The sequence below is a fragment of the Ambystoma mexicanum genome, chromosome 1q (assembly GCF_040938575.1).
Source record: "Ambystoma mexicanum isolate Mex_15411 chromosome 1q, UKY_AmexF1_1, whole genome shotgun sequence".
Classification (NCBI taxonomy): domain Eukaryota; kingdom Metazoa; phylum Chordata; class Amphibia; order Caudata; family Ambystomatidae; genus Ambystoma; species Ambystoma mexicanum.
The window spans coordinates 853,190,812-853,218,551 of record NC_090922.1 but is presented as its reverse complement, the minus strand read 5'-3'; the positions used below and the strand labels follow the sequence as shown (position 1 = coordinate 853,218,551).

At 49.6% G+C, this 27,740-nt stretch overlaps 1 protein-coding gene across 4 annotated transcripts in view; it reads left to right on the top strand.

Moving 5' to 3' along the window:
- Positions 1–250: 250 nt before the first annotated feature.
- The window catches only part of LOC138538055 (complement factor H-like), a 981,558-nt gene continuing 954,068 nt past the window's right edge, over positions 251–27,740 (top strand). For 2 of the 4 annotated variants that reach the window (XM_069641501.1, XM_069641503.1), the window contains exon 1: positions 252–416. In XM_069641501.1, coding sequence (XP_069497602.1) covers positions 359–416 — 58 coding nt within the window. In that variant the 5' untranslated portion in view covers positions 252–358. Of the gene's footprint in view, positions 417–7,248; positions 7,405–27,740 lie in introns of those variants that run through there. The other 2 variants (XM_069641504.1, XM_069641502.1) reach the window with 2 other exon arrangements.

Here is a 27,740-nt window from a genome sequence, read left to right as displayed (position 1 = left end):
AAAAGGATTAGAGCAAATCGAAGTTTAGATTAAGCAGTGTTTGTTTTTGCTCTGTAAACACAGACAAAGATACCTGGAGTTGGAGGAGGAGGCGTTTTAATGATTAAACACATTAAGCGGCCTTGAATAGAATGGGGGGCTCCTAGGGATAGCCACAGGAATGCGGGAAGCAGCGGCTCGGATCCGCCTTCGAGGGGAAGTTTGCATAAACTCTTTGAGCTGGATGTTGCAATTGAATTCCGGGGAAGAGCGCCCTGCAGTCAGGGATTAACAACCAAGGCCGCCCTGTGCTTAAAAGCACTCTGGAGAAGGCGCCCGGAGACGCTGCTGCCACTGGACGAGTCTCTGCCGGCTCATCATGAACCCGCTGGGATGTTGCCTTGTTTTGATGCTCTGGGCCTGCTGCGAAGCTCAAGGTAAGGCGGAGGGGCCAGTTACGGAAGAGATGTCTCGCAGGGGAGAGAAATAATGGGCACTTTAAATTACCTCTTTCACCTTTGAAGCTTGGCAATAAGGTGACGGGAGGCGCCACACCGGATTACAGAAAGCAATGTATTGCATCGTTTCGGTTTGCAAGGTTCGCAACGGAGCTTTTCTCAACAACTATGCTGTATTCGGCCTCACGTTCAGTGTTTGGCGAGCAGGCAAATGGAAGTACGGTGGCTACGAAGGTAGCTTCGCCTCTGTAAAGCTACGCTGCCCTGCCTGGGAAAGTATAACATGTACTTGTTATGGCTTGTGGCGTAATTGTTGTCCGGCATGAGAAATGTCTTCACGAAGTGACAGTGCAAGATTCGTGCACAAGCAACTAAATGAATGTTTGCAGCCAAATACATGAAAGCCGGCCCCCAGAAGTCTGCGGAATTCTAAGAGTGTACATGATTTAGTCTGCGTTCAGGGGCGTTTCTGGGGTGGGGTGGGGGCTGAAGGGGATATAGCCCCCGATCTTTTGGTTGTAGCCCCGGATAGAATCTCAGGAGCTACAGCCAAAAGACTAGCAAGCCCCCAGTCCCAATAGTTCCGACATCAGCATAGCCCCGGGTCTTTTCCAGACCTAGCAACTCCCCTGTCTGCGATTAAGTTAACATTTTAGCGATTTACGATTTAAAAGATAAACACTGGGTGTTGCATGGTAACCCCTCCTGGGAGCATGGTAGCTCCCATGATGTTGTAATGGGTCACGTGGCAGTAGCCACGTGACCAACATAATAAAAGAAGCGAGCCGCTTCCGGCTCGTCAGTCACTCCACAACCTGACTCCGGTGTTGTTCTTGGACGCGCCCTGCCGGTGCTGCACCGTGTTCGCTGGGCCCAAGGACGGGGCCCAGCTCGAGTACAATGCCCCTGCCGGGCAATGCTGTCCGGATGGCGCCCCTGCCGGGCAACGCCATCCTGGGGTGATCCCCACGCCATGTGACCATGGCCAGTGAGATGGCCGCGGCCTGGGTGCCCCCAGATCCGGGGCCGTGTATGCCGGGTGCCCCCCGGCCACATGTGGCACTCTGGTGTCCCCGGAGCGGGTGGGATGAACCCCCCCACCCATGAGTATGCGGCATGGGTGCCGCACCAGTGTGTCTTGTCAGGTGCCACCCGAACCGAGTATGGGGCTGCCCGGTGACCCGGAGCAGCCCCCAACAATGGCGACGAGGGCTGGAGCCCTATGCGTGAGGTGGCGTCAGCCGCTGGATGGGTGGTCCAGGGTCGCCTGGTGCACCAAATGGGTGGAGGCCTCGGCCGCACTCCATGAGGGTGTGGCTGTGGTGCCGGAGCCTTCTCTGAGGAGCGGGCGGTGGTGTAAACTGAACGGGGGCCGCTGACCAGCTGAGGAGCCCCGAACATCGAGCGGCATCGGCCACGGCACTGGGGATGTGCTGGAGCCACCAAACAGCTGAGGCGGCCCCCAGGTCGTGTGGAGCTCCGGCCCCTTTTGGCCCTGGGGGTGAGGGAATGTGCTCGTGGCTGCCCTGCAGCGCGGAGGAGCGGGCCTTCCCCCACCATGGAGGCAGCCTCGGCTGCAGCAGCGGGGCGGCCCCTCCCCCACCCGAGCGGTTAACAAGCGGCGGTTGCCGCGGATGGGGGAGGTGGAAGTCTTTTCCCCCATCCCAACATGGAGCGGGCTCAACCCCCACCTGGGACCGGATACCCTTATGGCACCCATGGGTAGGGGTACAACCCGGCGCCCCTAGTGTATGTTTTTGGGCACCTGTGTGTGACCCACAGAGCAGGGTACGGGCTGGTGGCAGCTCCGTGCTGAAATGACTGGTGCCCTGAGCATCCTCCATTTTGGGATGCCCAGCCCACGGGTCCGTTCACCAAACCAAAAGGAGAGAGAGCTGCACCGCCAGGAGTCCCACATGAACTCCTGCGCGAAAACACGATAAAAAGCAGTAAAGGACAAGGATACGGAGGCCCTGTCCCTCCGATGCATTTCCAGCATCACACATATGCCAGGTGTTTGTGATGTTTTTCTAACTGAAATGAATAGTCTCTAGAGGTGAGCTCCTCATGAGGCAATGCTGAAGGCAGTAGGGCATCAGCATGGAAGTACAATCTGGGGATATAGCAACATTTTTGTGGGAAAACGGGGTAAACCTGGGACCCTGCACATTTCATTTGCCAAAACGCTCCCACAACAGTAAAATGTCTGTTAAGCACAAACCATAGCTACACATATGGACAGTGTGTGCTTATGGATCAGAGGATTGCATTGGTCTTCTTGAGTGGAGGACAATATCTAATTTTCCAAAATGTTGCACAGATCTTGCACCTTAATGCCTGGGCTTCTTGCAACATGACAGGGTGTGGGCCACGGGCCGCCATGGCACAGGGCTCTGTCAAGACAAACTTTGGGGTAGTATATCTCTGTCTTGTTCTGGCCCACCACATCCTCCGCTGCTCTGGTATTGTTCTTTGAAAGGGAGTTAAGGGATGGGACGTGGTTTTCTAGCACACATTTCTATTTTTGGTCTTTGCAATAATAGGCATTTTAGGAGTTAAAGGAGAGCGCTTACAGGGGTCGACAGTGGGCTCTGGGTGAACAGCGGCTGACTCTCTAGGATGAGACCATGGTTTGAAGTTCAGAAGGTGAACCGAGCTCAAGCCAAAGTTCTGCTCCAACACCTGCTGACTGCATAGGACTAGTGAAGTCTATATAGAGGAGACATGTACGGACATTGCTGCAAGGCTTACGTCTTGTTTTTGGAATATAAGACTTGGAGGGATAGCTGAATGCAGAATGCAGAAACGCAGCATTCTAAGAGTTTAAATGCATTGCTCCCTAACCATAAAGGTTCACCACATTATTTCACAAATATGTGGGCCTGATATCCCCGCTGTCTGTGAAATACACCAGCCTCTTAGGTAATGAAATTACCACTTCAAACCCACAATAATCCCCGCACACCACTCCCCACCAATCAGGGCTCGTCTACCATAAGGTCGTTTTTATCACCATCCATTGTTGCTCCAGCCCTGAGACCTATCACCTGAAAGTGCCGAATTCAAACAACCTATGTGTGTTCAGAGTTTGGATGTCCTTTTATCAAACGCAAGCAATACCTTCATGTTGCCCGCAGCAAAGACTGTCGGGAAATGCATTGTTCGGTTCCTTATCTGAGCAACAGAGCAGCAGAGATGAGATCATAAAAACGGGGGTGTTTGCTGAGCCGGGGGTGCCAAATGACATCAGTCGGTGCACAGAAGAGTGGGTATTACGGGGATGTGGTACTGATGCCTGAGGTAAGCAGATCGAGTTCGGCATATACATCTCCCATTGTCGCAGAGGAATTATTGAACAAGACAGGCTGTGTGTCACAATCTTTAATTTAATCCTAGCTCTACAGTGCATCGTGATGTCCAGCTATTCTTATTGTTGTATGCCATTAACATTCTTTAAACAAAGATTTTGATTTTTAAACATTCTGAAACCCCTTGCCTCTACTGATGCTTTTAACCCCCTCATGTTCACACTATTGGATTGGAGATTTTAACTGTGGACAACATAGATTTGCACCTTTTTTACACGATTTGTTGCTAGTACTGCCACTTACTGGTGACTGGAATTGACACATTCAGGTTATAATGGCAAAATCACAAAAACAGGGTTTTATAGACGGTATGAGGTTACTTGGATATGTGCACAGACGGCGTGGGGTAGTTTTGGCCACACTGAATGACTGGGTGTGGTATACACAGACAGCATGGGGTAATTCAGAGCACTTAGATGGCTGAGAGGTAGTTTAGGGACAATAGACAGAGTGTGCGTTAGAACAGATTGTTTGAACAAACTGTGTGAGGTATGGAAAGACTGTATCAGAGCTTAGTGTGCATGAGCTGGAGGTATGAGATCATTAATTAAGTAATCTTTTATTACACACTTAACACCAGAGAACAGGCTCTAAGCGTAGGAACTTGTTTTGCTTCCAAGACAAACGTGTTGCCCCGGAGCTTTACCTCCAGCACAGTGGTAAAGCAGGTAGAGTGGGATTGTTTAGGGGACATGGCTAGAACACGTGAGGAAGCTTGGGGCAAATAGTGGGCTGGTGTAAGGTAATTAAGGGCACATGGGGAAAGTCAGCCATTTTACAGCACATAGACAAGCTGCCTGGGGCATCTTGGGATTCATGTGGTAGCTTGGGGCCCAACCCAGTTCTAGGTTCTTCCAGGACCTATTCAGGAACAGACGTGCACACCCTCCAGTCCCCGAATTTGCATATGTATTGAAATCACAGTGACATCACAGACAATTATGTCACACATTGTGACATTAGTCCTTGTTACTCGAGTGGATCACAGGAACTTATATGACAAGAAGTTTTGAGGAATAAGGCAAAAGATAATGTTATGATGTGCAATATTTGGCTGGTCATTGCTATAATTATGAGTATTATAATTAGTAGTAGTTGTAGTAGTTGTAGTATTGTTTATAGAGAGCAATAGTGAGTGCAGGGATGTCATTTCACCAAAATGCCAGTGGTAGCGGACGTGACATCACATGACCCTTGACCTCTGATGACATCACAGGAAGTGATGTCATTTGACCCAATCCCAAAGTGACATCTCTTGGGCGATTGCTTTGGCTTTTTTTAAATTGAGTGGAGCGATACTGTTCAAGGCTGACTCTAAGGTGTTGTTGTAGAGGTCGATCAAGTTAGTGGGATCTAGGTTTTTGTAAATAGTATCGTCCAAGATGTTGTTGATTAGGGGGCGTAAATTGGGCAGTGTTATGCTGCGGGTGTTCCTCGAAAAGGGAAGGGGGCAATGATGGGAATCGGGGGTGTGGTCCCCTGAATGGCAAAGGATATGTAGTGGTGATCTGTCCAGGCGATGGGTTCATTCTGAAGAATTTTAGTGGAGCAATTCAGATCAGACAGCCAATCTAGGGTGCGCCCCTTGGCGTGTGTGGGCTCAGTGATTCGATGTTTGAAGCCAAGCTGGGATAAGAAGTTTTTTGAGAGCTAGAGCATTGGTGTCATTAGGGTCCTGGAACCCAAGGTTAAGGTCTCCAAGAAGTATGATTTGGGAACCTGGTTTTACATTGGAAGCTAAAAGGCCTGTGGTGCCTTCCTGAAAGGACGAGTTGGGGCCTGATGGTCAGTAGACAAGGTGTAGGAAGATAGTTTGTGTGGCTGTTAATGGGAATTTAACTGATAGGAGTTTGGCAGAGGGTAGGCTGGTGAGGGTGGTACCTGTGAGGCCCAGATGGGTTCTTGCTATAAGGGCGAGACTTCCTCCTCTGCCTGAGTTTCTGTCTGCTCTGACAATCGTGTAACCCTCTGGGAGGGCTAGTGAGAGTGCGGGTCCTGCCGCCTGATGGAGCCAGGTTTCTGTGATGACAAGGAAATCGAGGCCGCTTTCGGCGATGAGGTCTGCAATATTGGGTGCATGGGCAACTAGATCAATGCACCTTTAATAGTAAGTGGCATTGCTACAGGGCATGGACCGCGCAGGCTTGGTGAAGCAATAGGTGATGGTACCCTACTGTGGCAGATTAAGTATCTCTGTAGATACTGCGGGATGAGAGCCCAACAGCACTATATAGCACTACAGTGAATGGGTTGTTTATGAAGCAGCCCCACTGCTTATGGGAACATAATATATAGTATATAGTTATGTATATTTTTGAATGGTGTTCTAAATTCCAAGATGGAACGGAGTTGGATGAGAATGCTGGAGAGCCCCAGTTGTTTCAGGGAGGAAAGAGAGTGAGCAGGGTGGTGAAGCTGAAGGCTTGAATACCTACTACTTGCGTGCTACGTATATTAATAAAGCTTCTTTATAACACTACCCAGGTGTGCCTTACCTTGTATCAGTGGCGATGAGGATGGGATTCGAACCCATGTGTGCATGGCACAATGGATTACCCTACCTAAATTGTATGGCTTTTTGTCACATTTTTAATGAAAACTGCTGTAAAAAAACGGTTTTAACCCATTCTAAAAACTTTCTTGGTGGGAAAACTCCCCTCAAAGGCTCCTTGGTTGGGGCTTCTTCTCTATGCCCTTTGGCCTGCCCACTGCCTTGACAATCCATTGATTAATCACCCGCTGCCACTCCCATGTACCCCTTCTATATCTTGTGGTCCCACCCAGGGGTGGACTGGCAACCTAAAGAGGCCCTGGATTTAATGTTAAAAGTGGCCCCAAATTACACATCTTCAGCAAGCCCAACACTTTTCCTGTGAGAACATGTGAAAATACCACACAAAAGAGGCCCACCAGGAAATCTCCAGAGTGCCTTGTAGGCCAGCCCACCCGTGGCCCCACCTCATTCTTGTCCTCTCGTTCTTTCACTCCACTCTTTTTCCCCGTCCCTCTCTCCTTCTCGTCTGCCTCACCTTCTAACACTCTATGTGCTCCTTATTATTTCACTGTTTCATTGTACTCTTTTTTATTCATGCCTTTCAGGTTTTGGCTATGCTTTATAAATTAAAAAACCAAAACAATACATATTTGACCCTTTAACTTTCGTTAATATGAATGCGCACACAGGTAAGAAGAAAAAAAAGGATTAGAGCAAATCGAAGTTTAATTTGGGCAGTGTTTGTTTTTGCTCTGTAAACACAGACAAAGATACCTGGATTTGGAGGAGGAGGGTTTTTAATGATTAACACATCAAGCGGCCTTGAATAGAATGGGGGGCTCCACGGGAATGCGGGAAGCAGCGGCTTGGATCCGCCTTCGAGGGGAAGTTTGCATAAACTCTTTGAGCTGGATGTTGCAATTGAATTCCGCGGAAGAGCGCCCTGCAGTCAGGGATTAAAAATCAAGGCCGCCCTGTGCTTAAAAGCACTTTGGAGAAGGCGCCCGGGGACACTGCTGCCACTGGACGAGTCGCTGCCGGCTCATCATGAACCCGCTGGGATGTTGCCTTGTTTTGATGCTCTGGGCCTGCGGCGAAGCTCAAGGTAAGGCAGAGGGGCCCGTTACGGAAGAGATGTCTCGCAGGGGAGAGAAATAACGGGCACTTTAAATTACCTCTTAGCGTGGGCATCCCAGTGCCTTGTCCTCCCCCTCTCCTCTATGCCCTGGCCGCCTCTCACTCCCCCCCTCTCCTCCCCTCATGCAACCCGGCATATGTCATACATCACATGTTGGAAGAAAAAACTCAGACACGTTGTAAAGTTGGAAGATTAAAATGCCTCAGCAGCTTTATTTTGCATAAAGTCTTGGAGTTATCTTACAGGCGATCCCTAATTCACCACCACAGGTATACTACTCTGTGTGAGGCTACCTAGGTATCCCTTGCCCTCCCCCCCCTCTCCCTTACCGTCCTCGTCCGGTGGACTCCTCAGGTTGAGCCCGGCCCTTAATAATACCCTCTCTCTACCCCCGGCCGTTTGTAGATTTCCCATGACCGTATTTCCATATGCCCCCAGTTTGTTCTAGGTCTTTGTTGGGAATGCCCTGCCCCCCCCTACCCTGACACTTACCCCGTGTCCTGGGTCTGGGTCTAGGTAAAACTGGCAGCCACGCGGTGCCTCGCTAGTGTTCAGGTTCCTATACCGGCACCACCACAAGTGCCCCAACGCTACACATTTTTCGCATCCGTTGTTGAGGCCGACACCGCCCTCCGGTGCCGGCCCACACCTTTCTGCCTGCCTATATGGTCATCGCTTTGCGATGTCCGTCTATTTCGGGTCCTTTCTACTCTACTCTGTCCCCCCCCTTCATCCTCCAATAGCCGCTTGTCCTGGAAGCCCAATCCTAACTATGCTACGCTGCCCCCCATGTTTCCCTTCCGTCTTGCCGCCCCTAAGAACTTCCCCATTTCCCTCTCCCCCAAGGCCTCTCTGTGAAGTCTGCCCCAGTGCCCCCCTGCCAGAGTAATGTCTTGTCCGGGTACCCTATCCCTTCTCCTTCCTCCCTTTCCCAAGCTTGCTCCTCCACTTCCCAGGTCCCCAATTTTTGTGTCCCGCCAAGCCCCCCCTCTGTCGTTTCTGCCCCTCCATATCCTGGCTCCATTTCCCCCCAGAGGCAGCCTTCCTGGCCCTGTTCTTCTGTACCCCGTCTCCTGTCCCCCCAGCTTTTGGTCCTTGCCCCTCTCCCTTTTCTTGGGACTGGCTTCCTCCCCCCTGTTCCCTCCATTCGCATTGCTGCCCTGTCTTGGATCTCTCACACCCTCTCCCTCATGCCCCCCTCCTTTCGTGAAGACTTCCCCTTGCTGTTATTTTGTCACCGTTACCTGACCCCCCCGTAGTCTCCTCTTGTTCCCCCCCCGGCCGTCTTCCCTTGATGGCCTTGTTTGTGAGTTTGTTATTTGCCCCCCCTCCCGCAGATTTTGGGCTTGGAATTGGCTCCCAAGTCCCCTACAACCCTCCCCTTTTTTCCCAGGGCCTCCCCCGAGCCTATTACTCCTGGGGCAATAATCTGTTGGCTGCTCATTCCCCTATGGGTCTGCCAGTGCTTTGTTAAAGGGATCGCAATGTAACTCGGCTGGGCGACCTTTAAAACAAAAGACAATTCATTACAAACATTTTGTTTTTTGGGAGGGCGGGTGGGAAACAAAACCACGATACGGTGGGGCAGGAAACCGAGGGAGAATGTGCTATTGTCTTGAAAACCTGTGCCGTTATGGGGCCTGCTTCTCCCTCGGGTTCCTGTCCCGCCCCTCGCGTTTTCGCGCGCCCCCGTCTGCTTCCGGTGGCGGGGCTGATGTGTTCCTCCCCCATCCCTGCCCCCTGACCTGTGGAAGTCGTGGGGGAGGAGGTCGGCTGGGCAACCCCCACTAAGGGGCGGCGCCCGCCATGCCACCTTCGCTGGCGCGTTCGCCCGCCATAGCGTGGGCATCCCAGTGCCTTGTCCTCCCCCTCTCCTCTATGCCCTGGCCGCCCCTCACTCCCCCCCTCTCCTCCCCTCATGCAACCCGGCATATGTCATACATCACATGTTGGAAGAAAAAACTCAGACACGTTGTAAAGTTGGAAGATTAAAATGCCTCAGCAGCTTTATTTTGCATAAAGTCTTGGAGTTATCTTACAGGCGATCCGTAATTCACCACCACAGGTATACTACTCTGTGTGCGGCTACCTAGGTATCCCTTGCCCTCCCCCCCTCTCCCTTACCGTCCTCGTCTGGTGGACGCCTCAGGTTGAGCCCGGCCCTTGCTAATACCCTCTCTCTACCCCCGGCCATTTGTAGATTTCCCATGACCGTATTTCCATATGCCCCCAGTTTGTTCTAGGTCTTTGTTGGGAATGCCCTGCCCCCCCCTCCTACCCTGACACTTACCCCGTGTCCTGGGTCTGGGTCTAGGTAAAACCGGCATCCACACGGTGCCTCGCTAGTGTTCAGGTTCCTATACCGGCACCACCACAAGTGCCCCAACGCTACACATTTTTCACATCCGTTGTTGAGGCCGACACCGCCCTCCGGTGCCGGCCCACACCTTTCTGCCTGCCTATATGGACATCGCTTTGCGATGTCCGTCTATTTCGAGTCCTTTCTACTCTACTCTGTCCCCCCCCTTCGTCCCCCAATAGCCGCTTGTCCTGGAAGCCCAATCCTAACTATGCTACGCTGCCCCCCATGTTTCCCTTCCGTCTTGCCGCCCCTAAGAACTTCCCCATTTCCCTCTCCCCCAAGGCCTCTCTGTGAAGTCTGCCCCCGTGCCCCCCTGCCAGAGTAATGTCTTTTCCGGGTACCCTATCCCTTCTCCTTCCTCCCTTTCCCAAGCTTGCTCCTCCATTTCCCAGGTCCCCCATTTTTGTGTCCCGCCAAGCCCCCCCTCCGTCGTTTCTGCCCCTCCATATCCTGGCTCCATTTCCCCCCAGAGGCAGCCTTCCCGGCCCTTTTCTCCCTTTTCCTGTCTCCTGTCCCCCCAGCTTTTGGTCCTTGCCCCTCTCCCTTTTCTTGGGACTGGCTTCCGCTCCCCTGTTCCCTCCATTCGCCTTGCCGCCCTGTCTTGGATCCCCCACACCCTCCCCCTCATGCCCCCCTCCTTCCGTGAAGACTTCCCCTTGCTGTTATTTTGTCACTGTTACCTGACCCACCCTTAGTCTCCTCTTGTTCCCCCCCCGGCCGTCTTCCCTTGATGGCCTTGTTTGTGAGTTTGTTATTCGCCCCCCCCCTCCCGCAGATTTTGGGCTTGGAATTGGCTCCCAAGTCCCTTACATCCCTCCCCTTTTTTCCCAGGGCCTCCCCCGAGCCTATTACTCCTGGGGCACCGTGAATCTAATCTGTTGGCTGCTCATTCCCCTATGGGTCTGCCAGTGCTTTGTTAAAGGGATTGGCCTGTGACACCTCCAAGACTTTCTGCTGGCTGCCGGCAGCGGAGAGTTCCCCCCAGCATGCACAGGGCGATCCCCTCTGTATTTTTTGCGCATACGTTCTGATATAAAATTAAAATTGGGGTGGGGGCACCCTTTCGCGTAACAATGCGCCTTGAAACCCTTGTTTATAACTGCCATATCGTACCATGCACCTGGCTTGTCCATTGCCAGCCCATCGCTCCTCCGTGCCTGCCAAAATTCCTATCCCACAAATTGGCATGATTTGTGGCCACAGCGCGCCATCATGTACCACAGTCTGTACTTGGTCCCCCAAATGTCTAGCGCCCTAGCCACAGCCAGGCGAAAAGCGAATTTACAATCCTATCCTTCATACCATGCCAACCGCCTTGCCTGTTTCGAATGGGCCGCATAGTTATGATTTTCGGTCTGCTGTCCCTCTTCATCACCCCAAACATCATACCAGGCACAGCCTTCCATTCGAGAAATCCATACCCAAAATTGGTCAGAAAACCCCCTGTTTGGGTAACCATACAATACTAGGCGTCCCAACCCGCTCGCCCTACCGTTCATTCCCCCGTGTTACTGACCACTTATCCTTCCCATTGGGATGTACGCGTTCCGTACTCTGCACGCCCATGCCGTATGATTGTTGTACTTTTATCGCAGCACATGCAAGGTTTCTAATACCATCCATACCTATTATCACACACCCTTGTATAGCAATAACCCACCCGTGGTCTGGAACCTGCCCCATTACCTGGGGCTATCCCTTGCATATTGCACGCCAAGCAGTGGTTCCTGCACCTGTAACCTCCCTACCCCAATGATCAAACCTCCCATGAATCCACTTCCATGTAACACCTGGGGCAAGGCAGGAGTGCAAGCACGGAGACACAGCAGGTCAACCATAGATTTACCGCCCCTCAGGCAGTGACTAGTTGCCTGGCTTGTCCCTGGCAAAGCTGTTAAAAGGGAAGCTCCCTTGAAGTCTCCGCTGCCAGGGGATTTATGGCTAAAGCCTAACGTGCGGACCGCGCCTCGTCATTCCTTTACCCATGGCGCGGCAGACCGGCGATACCAGGCACCTGCCATGATTCACCCGACCGTGTAACATCCCTGCCATCCCTAAATGGCACCATGGTGTCTTTCCTTCGGCCACATCCCATGACGTTTCATATCCTATCATACTGCGCGCCAAAAGCATTGTCCCTGAACCCACCATTTCCTACTCGCCCGAGTCACCCTTCCCATGAGTCAACCCAGCATAACACCCCGTGCATGGCAAGGTTTGTAAATGAAAGACACACGGCGGGCTATCCTTCACCTATTGTGCACCAAACCGTTATTTCTGTACCCCCCATATCCCTACCCCGAAATATGGCAGCCCGGGCGGGAGCATGAACGGTGGCTCCTTTGAACTCAACCGCTTACTTCGCTATTTGTTCTGATCTTTATTTTTGCATTTTAAAGCGCTTACCCAGCCCGCAGGCATCAAGGCGCTGTTACGGGTATTGTTTGTTTTTTAGTTGCGTACTTGTTTTTGTCTTAGTTTGTTTTAGTCTTAGTTGCATATTTATAGCGCGCTTAAATGCCCACAGGTCTCTAAGCGCGGACCCAGGGATCCCTGCATGGCAAGGTTTGTAAATTAACGAGACACGGCGGGCTATCCCACATATTGTGCACCCGCCAGTTGTTCCTGTACTCACCACATCCCTACCTCAAGAGCCCAAACCTCCCATGACTCATCCCAACGTAACACCTAGGGTAGGCGTGTAACGCAAAGAGACACGGCGAGCTAACCATGAATCAACCTTATGTCGCTCCCTTTGTACTATTTTGGCGCTCCATCTATTAATCAGTTTCCTTAGATCGCTCCCGCTGAATCCCCTGGGGCCTCCCCGCCCCATGATTTAGATCCCCCGATTAGCTGAACAACACGGGCCCCTTTGACAGTGTTTTATACCTCATGCAAAACTGCCCGCTACATGTTTCGCTTTCTCCTTGTTAAGTTGTGCGGGCATGCGGCGCCCTGCACATTTGAAAACCATGTCCCTACCATTCAACCATCATATGTATTGGAGCCCCTTTCATCCACCGTGGACACTGAGCTGCATCTGCTGTTCATACATAACCGCGGTAACCGTGTAATGCGCTCGTCCCACCTCTGTTGTGTTAAAACATTCCTTTTCAGCACTTAACCAATACCTTGCGGCACTGCCGACTGGGCCTGCTGCCTTCAACACACCGCCATTAACTTTTGAGACAACAGGTAGCCGGAGGGCACAATCTTAACCATAACTTGTAACATTAGTTTGTCCCAAAACGCCCCGCCTGACCTCGCCAGAGCTGCCTGCTCCAAAACACACAACAAAATTACGTTACCAACAATGGGCGTTCTGCACCAACTCCATACCAACCCTGAGCTCGGAAAATATACTGGCGTATGCTATCCACGACACTCCTCTCTCCCAAAGCATATCTACTTATCCAGCCCCCGAAAGGAAGGCACTTTGACCCCAGCGCAAGCCCTACAAGTTAAAACCTCTTTGCCTTTGATATTCACCTAGTTTTTTCCACTCCCAACGCACCTCTTCACTGGAACGCCCGCAACCGGAACCCTTCGTGCACTGGAACTCGTCGGCATCACGAACCAGCACAACACCAGCATGAATGAGGCACAGCCACAGGAAACCTTATTGTTGTCGGCGGGAAAACAAAAATCCTCTTCTCCGTGTAGGTGGGCGGGAAACAAAACCACGATACGGTGGGGCAGGAAACCGAGGGAGAATGTGCTATTGTCTTGAAAACCTGTGCCTTTATGGGGCCTGCTTCTCCCTCGGGTTTCTGTCCCGTCCCTCGCGTTTTCGCCTGTTTAAAAGCATGCACTGGCAAAGCCAACAGTTTGACTTGTGTGTAGGTGTTAGATACGCTTTGCCAGGCTCTTCTATCAAATGCCCAGGTACTTACGCCATGCTATAGCTTTTGCAAACGCATAGCCATTTTATGGCCAGGTAGTAGTAGTGCCTGTCAAATGGAAGTGCCTGTGAAATGTCTATCACATGCCTACACAAAAGACTGTTGTTTTTTTCCCCCGTGCTTTTTTTCCCTTTACATTTGGGAACATTCCCCCACAACATATGCAGAAAGTAACAGAAAGCTAAGGAATAGCCGTGGGACCTAACTACAGAAATGTTGCACTGTGCAAATGCAATGGTGTGCTATGCCAACAATACAGCAAACATAGCTGCAGTGTTAATAGATTCCTTCAATGTATTTTTGCACCAGAGATAATTTTGTACTACTGATAAATACGATGCCCTGTTCTTAGTTGGGTCAGAGTATGTTGCACATTTTCAGTTCAGAAGTGACTGATTTGTGCTAATTTTGCGACTTTTAGGTGTGGCTGAAGATATAGTTTAGGCATTTTGTTTTAGCTAAGGCTTTTGAAAAAGTTAAACAGTTTCTGAGTGTTACACCGATTTGTCTTGGTGCTAATTGATGATTTTGTTTTGCACCTTTTATGGGTATTCATTATGGCAGAGTTGGAAGACAATCGGAAGTGGTGCCTTCTGAACACAGAGAGGGCTCATTACAAGGTTTCCGTTATCCTGGCGGTAACACAACCTGGATATCGGCAACCTGTATTACCATTACTGGCAAATGGTCCGGCGGAATTACTGCCAGATTCCAAGTGCCACCAATGGGGGTGAATCCCCATTCCATCGAGTCCCATAGGACTCCAGGGGGAATTTGCTTACCTGCACCTGTAATACCAGTGCAGGTAATACCAGCTATTTTTCAGGCCTGCAGGCATGTAGCACACTCAACAAACAAGAATTCCAATAAATACATTTTTGCTGGTGGGGTGGAGGAAGTACCTCCAGCTCTTGGCTGGAAGTAATTCTGGCACCCCACCCGCAAACTTGAATATTCCCGGTGCGGTAACATGCCGGTAAATGGAATTACCGGCATGTTATTAACAGAACCAACAAAATCCTAATGAAGCCCTAAGTCTTTTGGTTCTTCTGGTCCAAATAAAGAATAATGCACTCTAACGAATGTAGCTAGGTGGAACCTTAGTTCTGAGGGAGACAGCTTACCTCTTCTGTACTGAGAGAGAATTCTGGCATTCGAGGTAGCGCCTGGGTGTATGCTGGCTGCTGATTTGCACAAGGCCTGCACTAGGAATTTAATGGCAGCTCATGGTCAGGTGAGGCTGTAATCAGCATATGATATAGATAGTTGAATACTGGATGCATGCACTACACCTGGCATATGAAGGCAGGTCCTGGGCATATGAGACATTAAACAGCATAAGGTTGATGTAGCTGCCATATAAGGCTGCAAGTGGTTGCAGGTAAATGCAGACCTGTAGATATTATCCAAGCCTGCTGTTTTCTGTATACCTGACATCTACTTCACAGACCTCTGAACTGTTTAACTGAAATGCTACAGATGGCTTTTGCCTTTTTGCATATTAGAAGAATCACAATATCTAAAAAATATATAAGGTTTTGGATGTGTACAGACAATACAGGCGATATCGATTGCTTACTCCGCTATATTCACGTTGAGCTTAGGGCCCTTTAGGAACGTGCATAAAGGAGAGCGCTCACCAGGGGTTAACCGCAGGCTGCTCAATACTGGGCTCTGGGTGAACAGCGGCTGACCCTCTAGGATGAGACCATGGTTTCAAGTTCAGAAGGTGAACCGAGCTCATGGCAAAGTTCTGCCCTGACCCCGCATTTCTGCTCCAGCACCTGCTGACTGCATAGGACTGGTGAAGTCCATACTGACATTGCTGCAACTAGGCTTACGTCATGTTTTTGGAATGTATGACTTGGGGCGATAGCGAATGGACATGGCAAGCAGAAACGCAGCATTTTACGTTGCGTTATTGATCCCGGTATCCCTTTGCGGGTCCTGTATTTAACGCCTGGTAAAACCAGGAGTTAAGGGAGGGACCCGCAAAGGGACCTCGTAGTAGGGCGCAAAGGGATTACCGGCACCAGTGTCACTACCGGTGCCCGGTATCCCTTTGCGCCCAGCTTGTAATGAGGGCCAATATGTTGCTAGTACTGCCACTTACTGGTGACTGGAAATGACACATGCAGGTTATAATGTCAAAATCACAAAAACAGGGTTTTATAGACGGTATGAGGTTACTTGGATATGTGTACAGATGGCGTGAGGTCGTTTTGGCAACTTGAAAGACTGGGGCACTCATTACGACTATTGCGAAATGGGTTAACGGGCACCGCTGATGGAGGCGGAGCTGTTAACACCATTCCGCAATATTCCCTCGCGGGACCCGATGTGGACGTCTGGTCTTACCAGATGTCCAGAGCGGGTCCCGCGAGGGGACCAGGTAGCTAACAACGGGCCGTCATAATCGGCCCGTTGTTAGCTCCCTCCCCTTTCCCATTGAGACCTATGGGGGCTCAAATGGGAATGGGGAAGGTCTGGGCCCGGGTTCCCTGTAGGAGGAATTACCGGGCCCTCCAAACTCGGAATGGCCCGGTAATTCCCCATTCAAGGGAACCCGTACCCGATTTTGGAGGTATCCATGCCCTTATTAAGGGCATGGCTTATTAAGGGCATGGCTACCTCCAAAGTCGTAATGAGGCCCTGGGTGTGGTATGCACAGACAGCATGCGGTAATTCAGAGCACTTAGATAGCTCAGAGGTAGTTTAGGAACAATGGAAAGTGTGCGCTAGGACAGATTGTTTGAACAAACTGTGTGAGGTATGGAAAGACTGTGTCAGAGCTTACTGTGCATGAGCTGGAGGTATGAGATCATTAATTAAGTAATCTTTTATTACACACTTAACACCAGAGAACAGACTCTAAGCGTAGGAACTTGTTTTGCTTCAAAGACAAACGTGTTGCCCCGGAGCTTTACCTCCAGCACAGTGGTAAAGCAGGTAGAGTGGGATTGTTTAGGGGACATGGCTAGAACACGTGAGGAAGCTTGTGCCAAATAGTGGGCTGGTGTAAGGTAATTAAGGGCACATGGGGAAAGTCAGGAATTTTGAAGCACATAGACAGGCTGCCTGGGGCATCTTGGGATTCATGTGGCAGCTTGGGGCCCAAACCAGTTCTAGGTTCTTCCAGGACCTATGCAGGACCAGATGTCCAGATGTGCGCACCCCCCCCCGAATTTGTTGTGACATTAGTCTTTGTTACTCGAGGAGATCACAGGAACATATATGACAAGAAGATTCGATTAATAAGGCAAAAGATAACGTTATGATGTGCACTATTTGGCTGGTCATTGCTATAATTATTAGTATTATTATTATTAGTAGTAGTTGTAGTATTGTTTATAGAGAGCAATAGTGAGCGCAGGGATGTCATTTCGCCAAAATGCCATTGGTAGTGAACGTGATATCACATGACCCTTGACCTCTGATGACATCACAGGAAGTGATGTAATTTGACCCCACCCCAAAGTGACATCACAGGAAGCTATGGAACACGACCTTGCACCCCTTAACAAAACAGTAAGTGGCCTCCCATAGCATTGTTCCTGAATACACTATGAGAACTATCGTTACGATATTACTGTAATGTGATATACATTTCATACAAGAATGGATCACCATATGTATCGTTAATATCAGTGTGTATAGGCCCATTTTACCAAATTACTGTGAATGCAAGCAGACGTCCAAGGCCAAATGATAATGATGTGTTGTTATATAGCTCTTATCCTTAAGCCCTTTATATAGAACACGTATACATACAGTATTACCCAACCTGTGTTGTTACTCATTTATCGACCTCAGAAAGATCAAAGGCTGAGTTGGCCTTGCCGGTATTCGAACCTGCAACCTGAAGATCACGCACACATTGCAGCAGCGAGCACTCAACCCACTGAGCTATCTTACCGGCTAGAGCTATTTTACCAGATATAATTAAATAAGCATGTACATGTCTGAAGGTTCTCAAAGTCAGAAAGCACATTACACTCTGTAGTGGATACCATTAAACTGGTTACTGAGATTTAATAGCAGGCCAGTTCATCTGCAGGTCTGGTGCCAAGCTGGCTACATGTCAAGCCTGTGTGGATCTACCTTCAGGCTTCAGAGGTTAGCAAAATACATACCATTGGGAGGGTTCATAACTGTGTATTAAAGAATTTAGAGTTGCACAGGGAAAGCAGCGCACTCACACGGCATCCCGTACTCTGGGCACTCGTTGCCTCATATATGCAAATCCTGAACACCATGCCAGGGAGATAGGTAAGATAGACACATTACAGCAAAGTATTTATTGTGGCACAATGAAATCAAGGGCCACTTTATGTGCTATGTCAAACATGTCCACAAGTTTTTAGGCATAAGGATTTTGTCAAGTGACCGAGGACACTGAGATGGAATGTCTTGTGATGATCGTAACAGAGACAAGGGCAGAAAAAAACATGTTATACAACTTGCGAAAAGCAAAATACATAGTCTGAAATGGATGCTTATTGTACTCTGAATGCTTTTTGGACGTTTTTGTCTGCATTGTGAATTTGAGGTGTTTAAGAACAGACTAAATCAGCGACTCACCCCCTGAAATATGCCTGAAATCAACCTTTAATGAGTCAAGCAATTGCTGTCTATTGCTGCTTATTCCAATAGGCTGAGTAGTGTGGGTTCACTTTGCTTCTCTTACCAGATCCCTACCTAAGCAATAAATCACAGTAAACTTATGTGTATGGAAAAGTTGTAGGCCGTAGGCATTTTATTTTCTTACAGAAAATACAACACAACAAAATAATTACACTGCCATATGCTTTTGGGCACCTTGTGTCCAGTCCCGAAGTTGCCCAAGGCTCCTCCTGAGTCCTTGTTATCCCTGGGCCTTCGTTCGTGGGCACATGCCGCCTGCGACATGTCTTGGAACGTGTACCGAAAGAGTACTCGGCGTTCCTTCTTCTGCCTGCTCCTTCTTCTTTTCTTGGACCATGTAGCGAAAGAGTACTCAGCGTTCTTACTTCCGCTTGCTCCTTCTTTCTTGGACCATGTACTGAGAGAGTACTCTGCGTACCTGCTCCTGCCTGCACCCTTCTTCTTTGGTTATTATTGTAGGGTGGGTTGGGTGGCAAACGTTTTTCCTTCCCCTTATCCAGGCACTAAGAGCCTACCCAAGAGAGGTGAGCTTTTACCTGGTTTGTGCCGCCTCTCCTTTTCCAGGCTTACTTATACCCCCCCGGCCTTTTGTTCCTTCTTGGGGCGGCCGGGTTACCCCCCTGACCCCTTGCTGTTACATTTTGCACCTTCCCAGGTGCTGTTTCCTGCCCTTCCTGGGCTTTTGTTTCTTGTGGCGCCGTTCGGACGCCCCTCCCTACGCTTTCGCGCCGTTTTCCCCCACTGGGTCTGCGTCATAGGCTGAGTAGTGTGGGTTCACTTTGCTTCTCTTACCAGATCCCTACCTAAGCAATAAATCACAGACAACTTATGTGTATGGAAAAGTTGTAGGCCGTAGGCATTTTATTTTCTTACAGAAAATACAACACAACAAAATAATTACACTGCCATATGCTTTTGGGCACCATGTGTCCAGTCCCGAAGTTGCCCAAGGCTCTTCCTGAGTCCTTCTTATCCCTGGGACTTTGTTCCTGGGCACATGCCGCCACACCTGAGCGGGTGTTCTTTACGCCCGCTCAGGTCCCCCCAAAAGCGCCCTACCTACAACCTTGTTCTTGTAGTGCCCTAAAAATGTTGTTGGAAAAAACCCCCATCCCTTTCCTTGATAGGTGTACCCCATTTTGGTGAAACATGTCCGGATTGCTCCTGTGTAAGCCATGTCTTATGAAGTGCAGCCCTGTGTTCCTTTAGTGCTTTTCTACTGATTTATTTAGTTTCTTTCTGGCTATTTCAATTGCGTGCCTCTTCTGTGCACAATACCAGACCCTTCTTGGTATTATTTCTGACATAAAAATCTCGGTTTTCCACCAGCTGCGGGCTATGCTATGCAGCGACTCGCAAATGTTCCTTTGTAATTTACCCCTGTTTGTGCTCACTAGGTCGTTCCCTCCGAGATGTATGACTAGGTACTCGGGGGGGGGGGGGCAGGGGGGGGGGTGGGTCCCTGGAACCTATCAGGTCCGACAGCTTGTCGTGGATGTCCTCCCAGTGCATCCCCGGAAGGCCCCACCAGGACGTAATTGTGTTCCTGAAATGTAGTCCTTGCTTCTCCTCTTCCAGCCACCTGCCTGCCCGGGTCACGAAAGAGTGCCCCACTATCCATGCCGATTTGTAGGGTCCGGCCTCTATGGAAAATGGGGGAGAAAAGTGTCATATCAGTTCCTCCCTTATGTATTTCTTAAAACATTGCGACTTCCATCCCCCTATCCTTCTCACCCCCTTTGCTCCCAGGTCCCCCGCCCATGCGGAGGTTGCTGCTCCTATCCTGAAAGAGTGTGTCCCAAATTCGGCTGGATCCCATCCTGCTTTTGCCACTGCCTGTTTCAATACTGCCTGAAACTGGTACCTGCTGAGTGCGCTGACATCTCTATGTATTAATAACTGTCCGTCGACCTCTGGTCGCAGATCAAGGAATTCTTGGGTGATGCATCTGGGACAGTGGTCCTTCTCTCTGATGCAATTGAGATCTATTGCTCTCCCCTTCCCCGTTTGGTCTTTCTTAGATTTCTTTAGCATTATAGACATCCCCTTGTTTCCCATACTAATGTCTTTCCTTTCCAGGCCGTCTCCTGCCACCGTATTCCTGGCCACCAGTTCCCCTACTCTGAAAGCCCCATAGTATGCCAGCGCAAAAGCTGCCCTGAACAGCGCGGTTTCGTACGTGCTTCTGCATGTGTCTCGCAGCACTTTTAACAGAATTATCAACTTCCCAAAATTTGCCGGCCTTCTGTTATCTGGTTTCTTCCCCTCTAACTTCACCCATCCTCTCATGGCGTATTTTATTTTAGCGCTGTGGTCGGGTCCGGTATGCCCGGCACTTTTGTGGTATATGCCACCGCCGCTAGGTGCGCTGCTGCCCAGCTTTTCTTTTTCACTTTGGCAAATGTCCCTTCGAGAAATTCACAAATCTTTTCCGCAGAAATTTTTTCCACCTCTTTTCCACCTGTTTCCACCAACACATCTTTTACATGCTTTTCGTACTGCTTACCCGTTTTGTACATTAAGGCGCTCCTGGTCAGCTTGTCGATGACCCTTTCTTTTCTCTGTTCTTCTCCCACTTCTTATGAGTCGACCTTGTGGCGAACCGTGCTTTCCTTTCTAGTGCCTCCAACGGGACACATGCCTTCCGCGGCGTGGGCGTTCTTTCCTTGTCGGCGTCCGGTCTCAGCTCCCTGAATTTCTCCCACTGAAAGCGAGAGATTGCATCAGCCACCACATTTTCTTCCCCAGCGATATGCCTCGCCTTTATGCATGTATTCATTTTTAGGCTTTCCAGTATGATTGCCCCCATTAATTCCAACACTATCATGCATGACGCACTTCCTTTGTTTAACACATGCACCACCGCCATGTTATCTGACCATACTGCCAACTCCTTGTTTCCTAGCTCTTCCCCCCATGCGCATAACGCAACCCATATCGGGAAGAGCTCCAGCAGCGTTATGTTTCTTGTCCATTCCGCCACTTGCCATGTTTTTGGCCACTTGCCTGCACACCATTTTTTCCCCAGTATTGCGCCAAAACCAAGGCCATCTGCTGCATCGGTGAACAACACCCTTTTACCTTCCTCGTTCACTGGTGAGCACCATATCACCGACATCTTGAAGTATTTCCAAAATTCTGCCCACACTTCCAGATCTCACTTGATTCCTCCCCCTAGCCCGACTCTGTGGTGCCCCTTGGTAGCACCTCGTGTTTTCAGCTCGATACTTCTCTAGAACACCCTTCCCTGTGCTATGACTCTTCCTGCGAAGTTCAGCTTCCCTGCCAGCGCTTGCAATTCTCTCACTGTCGCTTTGTTTTTTCCCTGTAGTTCCTTTATTGTCTTCAGCAGATCCGTCACCTTGTCCTCCGGGATCCGACACCTTCCTTCGTTTGAGTCCATTTCTAAACCTAGGAATTGGATAATATGCGTTGGGCCATCGTTTTCTCCTCCGCCAGAGGAAAACCCCACTCGCTTGTCATTTCCACGAATTTGCCCAGGGTTGCCCTGCATAGCTCCGAACCTTTGGGCCCGACGAATAAAAATCATCCAGGTAATGTACCATCATGGACTCTCTCATCTCTTGTGTTACTGCCCATTGTAAAAATGAACTTACCCTCTCAAAATATGCGCATGAGATGGCGCACCCCATCGGGAGGCATTTGTCGATGAAGTATTCCCCCTCCCAATGCATACATAACCATCTTTGTGATCCGCTGTTGACTGGCAACAGGCGGAATGCCGATTTAATGTCTGCTTTCGCCATCATGCCCCTTTTCCCGCTTTCCTGACCATTTCTACTGCCTCATCAAAGTCTGAATATGATACTGTTGCATTGCTCTGGGCGATGCCGTCGTTCACCGAGGCCCCCGGGGGGTAGGATAGGTGGTGTAACAGCCTGTATTCCCCTTCGTCTTTTTTCAGCATCAGCCCTAGTGGAGAGCATATACATTCTTCGAATGCTAAGGCCGTAAATAGCCCCTCCACCCTCCCCAGTTCTACTTCTTTCCTGATCTTACTGGTCACTATATCTCTGTTTTCGGTTGCCGATTTTAGATTCCTAGGAATGTCTTGCGCTCCCTGCCCGGTAAACGGGATGTCTGATCTGTTCTACCGTTTCTTGGTCTGGGTATTTCTACAGCCATCTTCCTATCCTCTCGATTTTTACTGGCGTGGCCCCTTTCCCGCCCCAGTCCTTATTTCCGCGTCTCATCGCTTCTGCCGCTTGGAGCTGCGGCCCTTGTGCACTTGGAGCTGCTGTGGTCACCCTTACATCTCTTGCACTTGTGGCTGAAATTGCACTTCCATCCCCATCTACAGGGTACCCCCTTTTCAAAACTCCTGCATTGTCCTGGTTCTGCTCGTGGTGTCCCCGTGCTCCCACTGCCCCCCTCCCCCTGTGTTGTCAGAGGCAGGCTTCTCTGCCACCCTCTCTGTGACCCATAATTTCTGCTCCGAAAACTCTCTATTTCTGTCATAGCTGGATTCATACTTTCTGCTATTGTATCTATAATCCGCTTTGTAATCATTCTGCCAATACTGCCTTCTCTGCTGTCCCCCTGTGCTCCGCTCCTTGGAATCCCATTTCTCCTTTAGCACGTTAAATATGTAGAGATTAAAGTTTTCTTCATCCCAGCCCATATCCGGAAAGCAGTCTATCTCCTTTCTGAACTCGTGGTCATACTCCAGCCATGCGTCACCTCCAAATGCTGCGTGTACCTTCAGCACCCTCTGCTGATATGCCACTAACGCTACCCCGTCTTCCGGGAATTTCTGTAATATAATTGTCGACATTATGGTGAAGGCCGACATCCAGTTGTCAAAACTCCTTACTACTGGCTCCTTTTTTAGTAAACTTTTCTCGTCCTCCTTCATGTCCTCTTGGGCCACATTCATCGCCCTATTTTGACAATCTAACAATGTAAAGATATCGATCAATTCCTTCCTCCATATTTTTTCCTTTACTTTGTCATTTATGTACTAAGCCATCGCTTTCATTGACCTGCCCTGTGCGTCTTTACCCATGGTTGGCCTGCCATATTTCGTCATGAGTGGCCCCCCATTTTCTGCCGCTGCCACCGTCGGTGCTGCCCCTGGTGGTGTGTCCCCTGCCACTACGTTTGGCCCTGCCGGTGCACCTTGTGGTGCCGGGATTATTGGTGCCCCTTGCGGCACCGGGACTACTGGTGCCCCTTGTGGTGCCGGGACTGGGGTTTCCCTGGATTCTACTGGTGCCCCTTCTGGTACCGGGAGCGGGGTTTCCATGGGTTCTGCCCCCCCCGCCCCTCTCTGTTTTTCCCTGCTCACCACTCCTCTCCATTTTACCCAAGCCCTTAGATGATCCCTTTCTTCGTCATCACTGCTTGCTTCGGTTGAGGAACTCGGCTGCTGCTCCTCCCTGGATCCCTTCCCCCGTCTGCTCCTCTTTTTTCATTGGTTCTGGGTGACTTACCCGAAACCATGACGCAATTTTTTAAACATTTTTACGATTTTATTCCCCACATTATTATTCAAAGTACCTTTCTTTTTATCTTTTTTCTTTCTCTTGGTCGGTGCCTCTGTCTGTTCCTCTGCTCTCTTCGACTCCGCTCTTCCCCTTTTCTGTCCTTGCGGTACCTCGTCTTCTCCTTCGCTGCTGCTGGGCTCTATGAACAGCAGGGGTGACGTTGTCTTCGCCCTTTCTTCTTTCTGCATTATCTCCAGCACCCATTGTGCCCCGTATTCCTTCTCTGCCTTTCTCGCCCATTCTGAGAATTCTTGGGCCCTTTTTGCTCTTCGCTCCGCCATCCTTCTTGTCTGAATTCTGTCAGCCATTCTTCTCGTTTGACCACGGCGAACGTCCTTTGTTCGTTCGCAGCTGGTACTTCTGGGTCGCTCCTGCTGTGGCACCGCTGGGCGACTCGTAGCCTATTGCGTTTAGGACGAAAACAGAGAGGCAGAAAAATTCGTGAGCCCGCAAGAGCAAACGTTTTTCCTTCCCCTTATCCAGGCACTAAGAGCCTACCCGAGAGAGGTGAGCTCTTACCAGGCTTACTTATACCCCCCGGCCTTTTGTTCCTTCTTGGGGGCGGCCGGGTTACCCCCCTGACCCTTTGCTGTTACATTTCACACCTTCCCAGGTGCTGTTTCCTGCCCTTCCTGGGCTTTTGTTTCTTGTGGCGCTGTTCGGACGTCCCTCCCTACGCTTTTGCACCATTTTCCCCCACCCCGCGCCTAAACTCCCAGACCCTCTATCGTCCCGCATCTCATGCGGCCCGGGGCCTGGGTCCTTCTTTCTTATTTAGGGTCACTGCTCAAAGTGTTGCACCTGTCGAACCCTCTGTATTTTTAAGAGGCCTGAACAAGAAATCCAGCCACTCCTGAAACAGAGAGCCACATGGCACTGGCCACAGCCCATGAGCTACCATTAAAAAAAAAATATAAAACATATATATATATGTTTTTTAGGGGTAGCAAAGGAGATGTCAGGGGTTGCACCTGCAACCTCTGACTACCCCAAATGACGTCCCTGAGTGAGTGAGACTTTTCTGGGGATAGTGTGAGCAGTATCAGTCCCAGAGACTTCAATTTATTGCACGGAAGACACATTGGGCCTCATTAGGACCCTGGCGGAGAGGGTGTTACGCCAGCGTAGTGCATGGCGTACCTCTCCGCCATACTACGAGTTCCCGTAGCGCCATGGCGGCCTTTTCCGCCTGGTTTTACCAGGCGGAGAAAACCATGGCGCTACGGGACCTCGTTGTTAATTACGCCACCGTATTTTACGGTGGCGTAATTAACTCCTTCCCCACTCCCATTATACCCTATGGGGCAAAAATGGGAATGGGGAAGGGCAGAATGGGGATTGGGGATTTACCGCTCCGCCGAGGTCGGAATGGGGCGATAAATCCGCCAACCCCCATGGCGCTATCGGCGGCTTTCCGCCATGCTTCGCGGTGCATTTAGCACCGCGAAGTCCGCCTGGGTCCTAATGAGGCCCATTGAGAAAATTGTTTGCCCAGAATCGAACACTTCATTTAAGTGGTGAAGTCATGCTATGTGTGACCAGTCTGCAACTAAGGCACTTGACCAAATACCTTCGCTGCTGGTGTTGTAGAAGCATGAATTTTGTTATACTTGGACAGGACAGCCGTTTGACCTTAGCCAGGAGGACTGAGCATTGTCTCTGGGACAGGTAATGTCGATCACCAAATAAAAGGACTGGAGACAATGGAGGCATTGCGACCTTCCTCTTTATTTCCCTCTACATACGTTTCTTTTTTTCCTGGGCTCTTCTAGACCATCCTCTTCATCTCTCCTTCCCACGTGTCTTCCAGTGTCCTCTTACCTTTAAGGTCGTCCTTGGTTAAGAACGTCCTTCCATTTTCTCTATGCAACACCCCCCGCCCCACCACTTATCATCAGGCTGCCCTCATATGTCTTCCAATAACCTCTGCAGTCTTTTGGTTTCTCTCCTAGTCGTTTGTTCACTTGCAGGATGGTGTCATCTTTGGTTGTACATCTCATCCCCAATCTCTTCTCACTTCTTCTTCTGTTGCTTGTTCAAAGGGTTGTTCCTCTTCCCTCGGTGGTGTCTGGTCTGACCTTTGTGTTTCTGTGCAGTGTATTGAAGAAAGACGCGCTTCGTGTGATCTCTCTCATTGTCTTGGGCTGTGATCATGTAGCCCTTCATGCTGGTAACTGTGAGCGGTTCTTTGGAGTATTTTGCATCTTTCTTCCTTTGTTGTATTTGTTTGATCAAGACTTCCTCTCCCACCATGAGCTCTGACCCTTTTGCTCCTCTTCTCTCAGAAGTGTGGGTGTTATGATCCTCGTCGCCATTCTTGTACTTGGACAGGACAGAGGTCTGACCTTAGTCAGGCACACTAAGTGTCGACTCTGGGACCAGGTAATAACGATCACAAAATAAAAGGACTGGAGGCAATCGAGGTCTTCCGATCTTCTTCTTTATTTCCCTCTGGAGAACTATGTTTTCCACGCGCTCTTCTAGCCCCTCCTCTTCCTCCCTCTTTCCCACATATCACCCAGTCTCCTCTTTGCTTTAAGGTCGCCCTTTGTTAAGGATATCCTTTCATTTTCTCTATGCCACACATTTGTCTTTTTAAAAATACTCTCTTTTATAGAGATAACATGAAAAGTATCTCAAATCTTTATAAGCCAAGACTACAAGTACCAGGGTGCAATTTAGTGTGAGTTTTTAAAATATATTTTCAAGACTTACAGACACACAACAAAAGATACTGGTTGTAAGGTAAAATTATAGTCCTTGTTTGACAACGGCGTGCTTGAGCATTTAGATATTGAGAAGCAAATATGAAGTTCCACATATTAGAAAACACTTTTTGGGGTGTCATTTAAGTAAATATAAAAAAGGGAGGCACACCCTAATTTTCTTGAAACAAAGCACGCATTTGGATAACTATCAGATCTGGGATTTGTGTGGGCTTTCGTAAGAAAAATGCAACCACTTGAGTTTTTATCACCAAAAAGTTCAAACTTACTAAGAGCTTGTTGGAACGAATGGTGGCTATGCCAATGAAACATGGCTAATATATATCCCATTTAAATGCTCAGCCATAACCAAGCGTAAAGAAGTTAATTAGGTGAAGGCTCATTGGGACCTTCAGAGCCGAGTATGCTGGCTGGTGGGCGAGGTGGAGGGAGAAGAGCTGTATTCAGGGTCTCACATGGGGTGGGGGAGAGCCAACAAGGCCTGATGCAGGAGCAAGAAGGGCCTTACCACATCCAACAGACCCTTCAAAATACAATATCGAAAATTAGGTATTGTACAAAAAAAGTGGCAGCTGCTGCCTGTGGATGCTCCATTGATGAGGGGCCCAGGGCGACCATGCAAACGGCCCATGCCTCGTGCCGGCCCTGCTTATGGCACATGTACAGAAAATGCAAGAATCTTGCATTGCAATGTAGGACTTACACATTAAGCTCCATCCATTTGTCACTATCGAGGAGCAATGGAGCCAGTTCCCCGACAGGCACTTCATCTGAAAGTGGTTGTTATATAGAAAGTGTTTCTTGCTGTAAAGGAACCCCCTCTTGTTCTGTACAGCAAAGTGCCACTTATGGGACAACCTGCGGCTTGCTACTAACAGCATTATATAAAACAAAGTCAGAGCTTGGGACTAACGTCCTCATTCTCTGGCTTACGGTAGAGTGATATTTTTCTGTATCACGTGCTGTATGCATTGCAGCATGAAGGGGAACCACACATACTCACATACACCACAGATATGTGGTTACGCTCTGTGAGGTAATGGATAGAGATTTAAATTGCATCAAAATCTTCCACGCAATTCGCCTGATTGTTGGTTTAGCAGTGCTATTTAAATCCAGCCATCTATGGACTGCATTGGAGATGGAAGAGTAACAATGG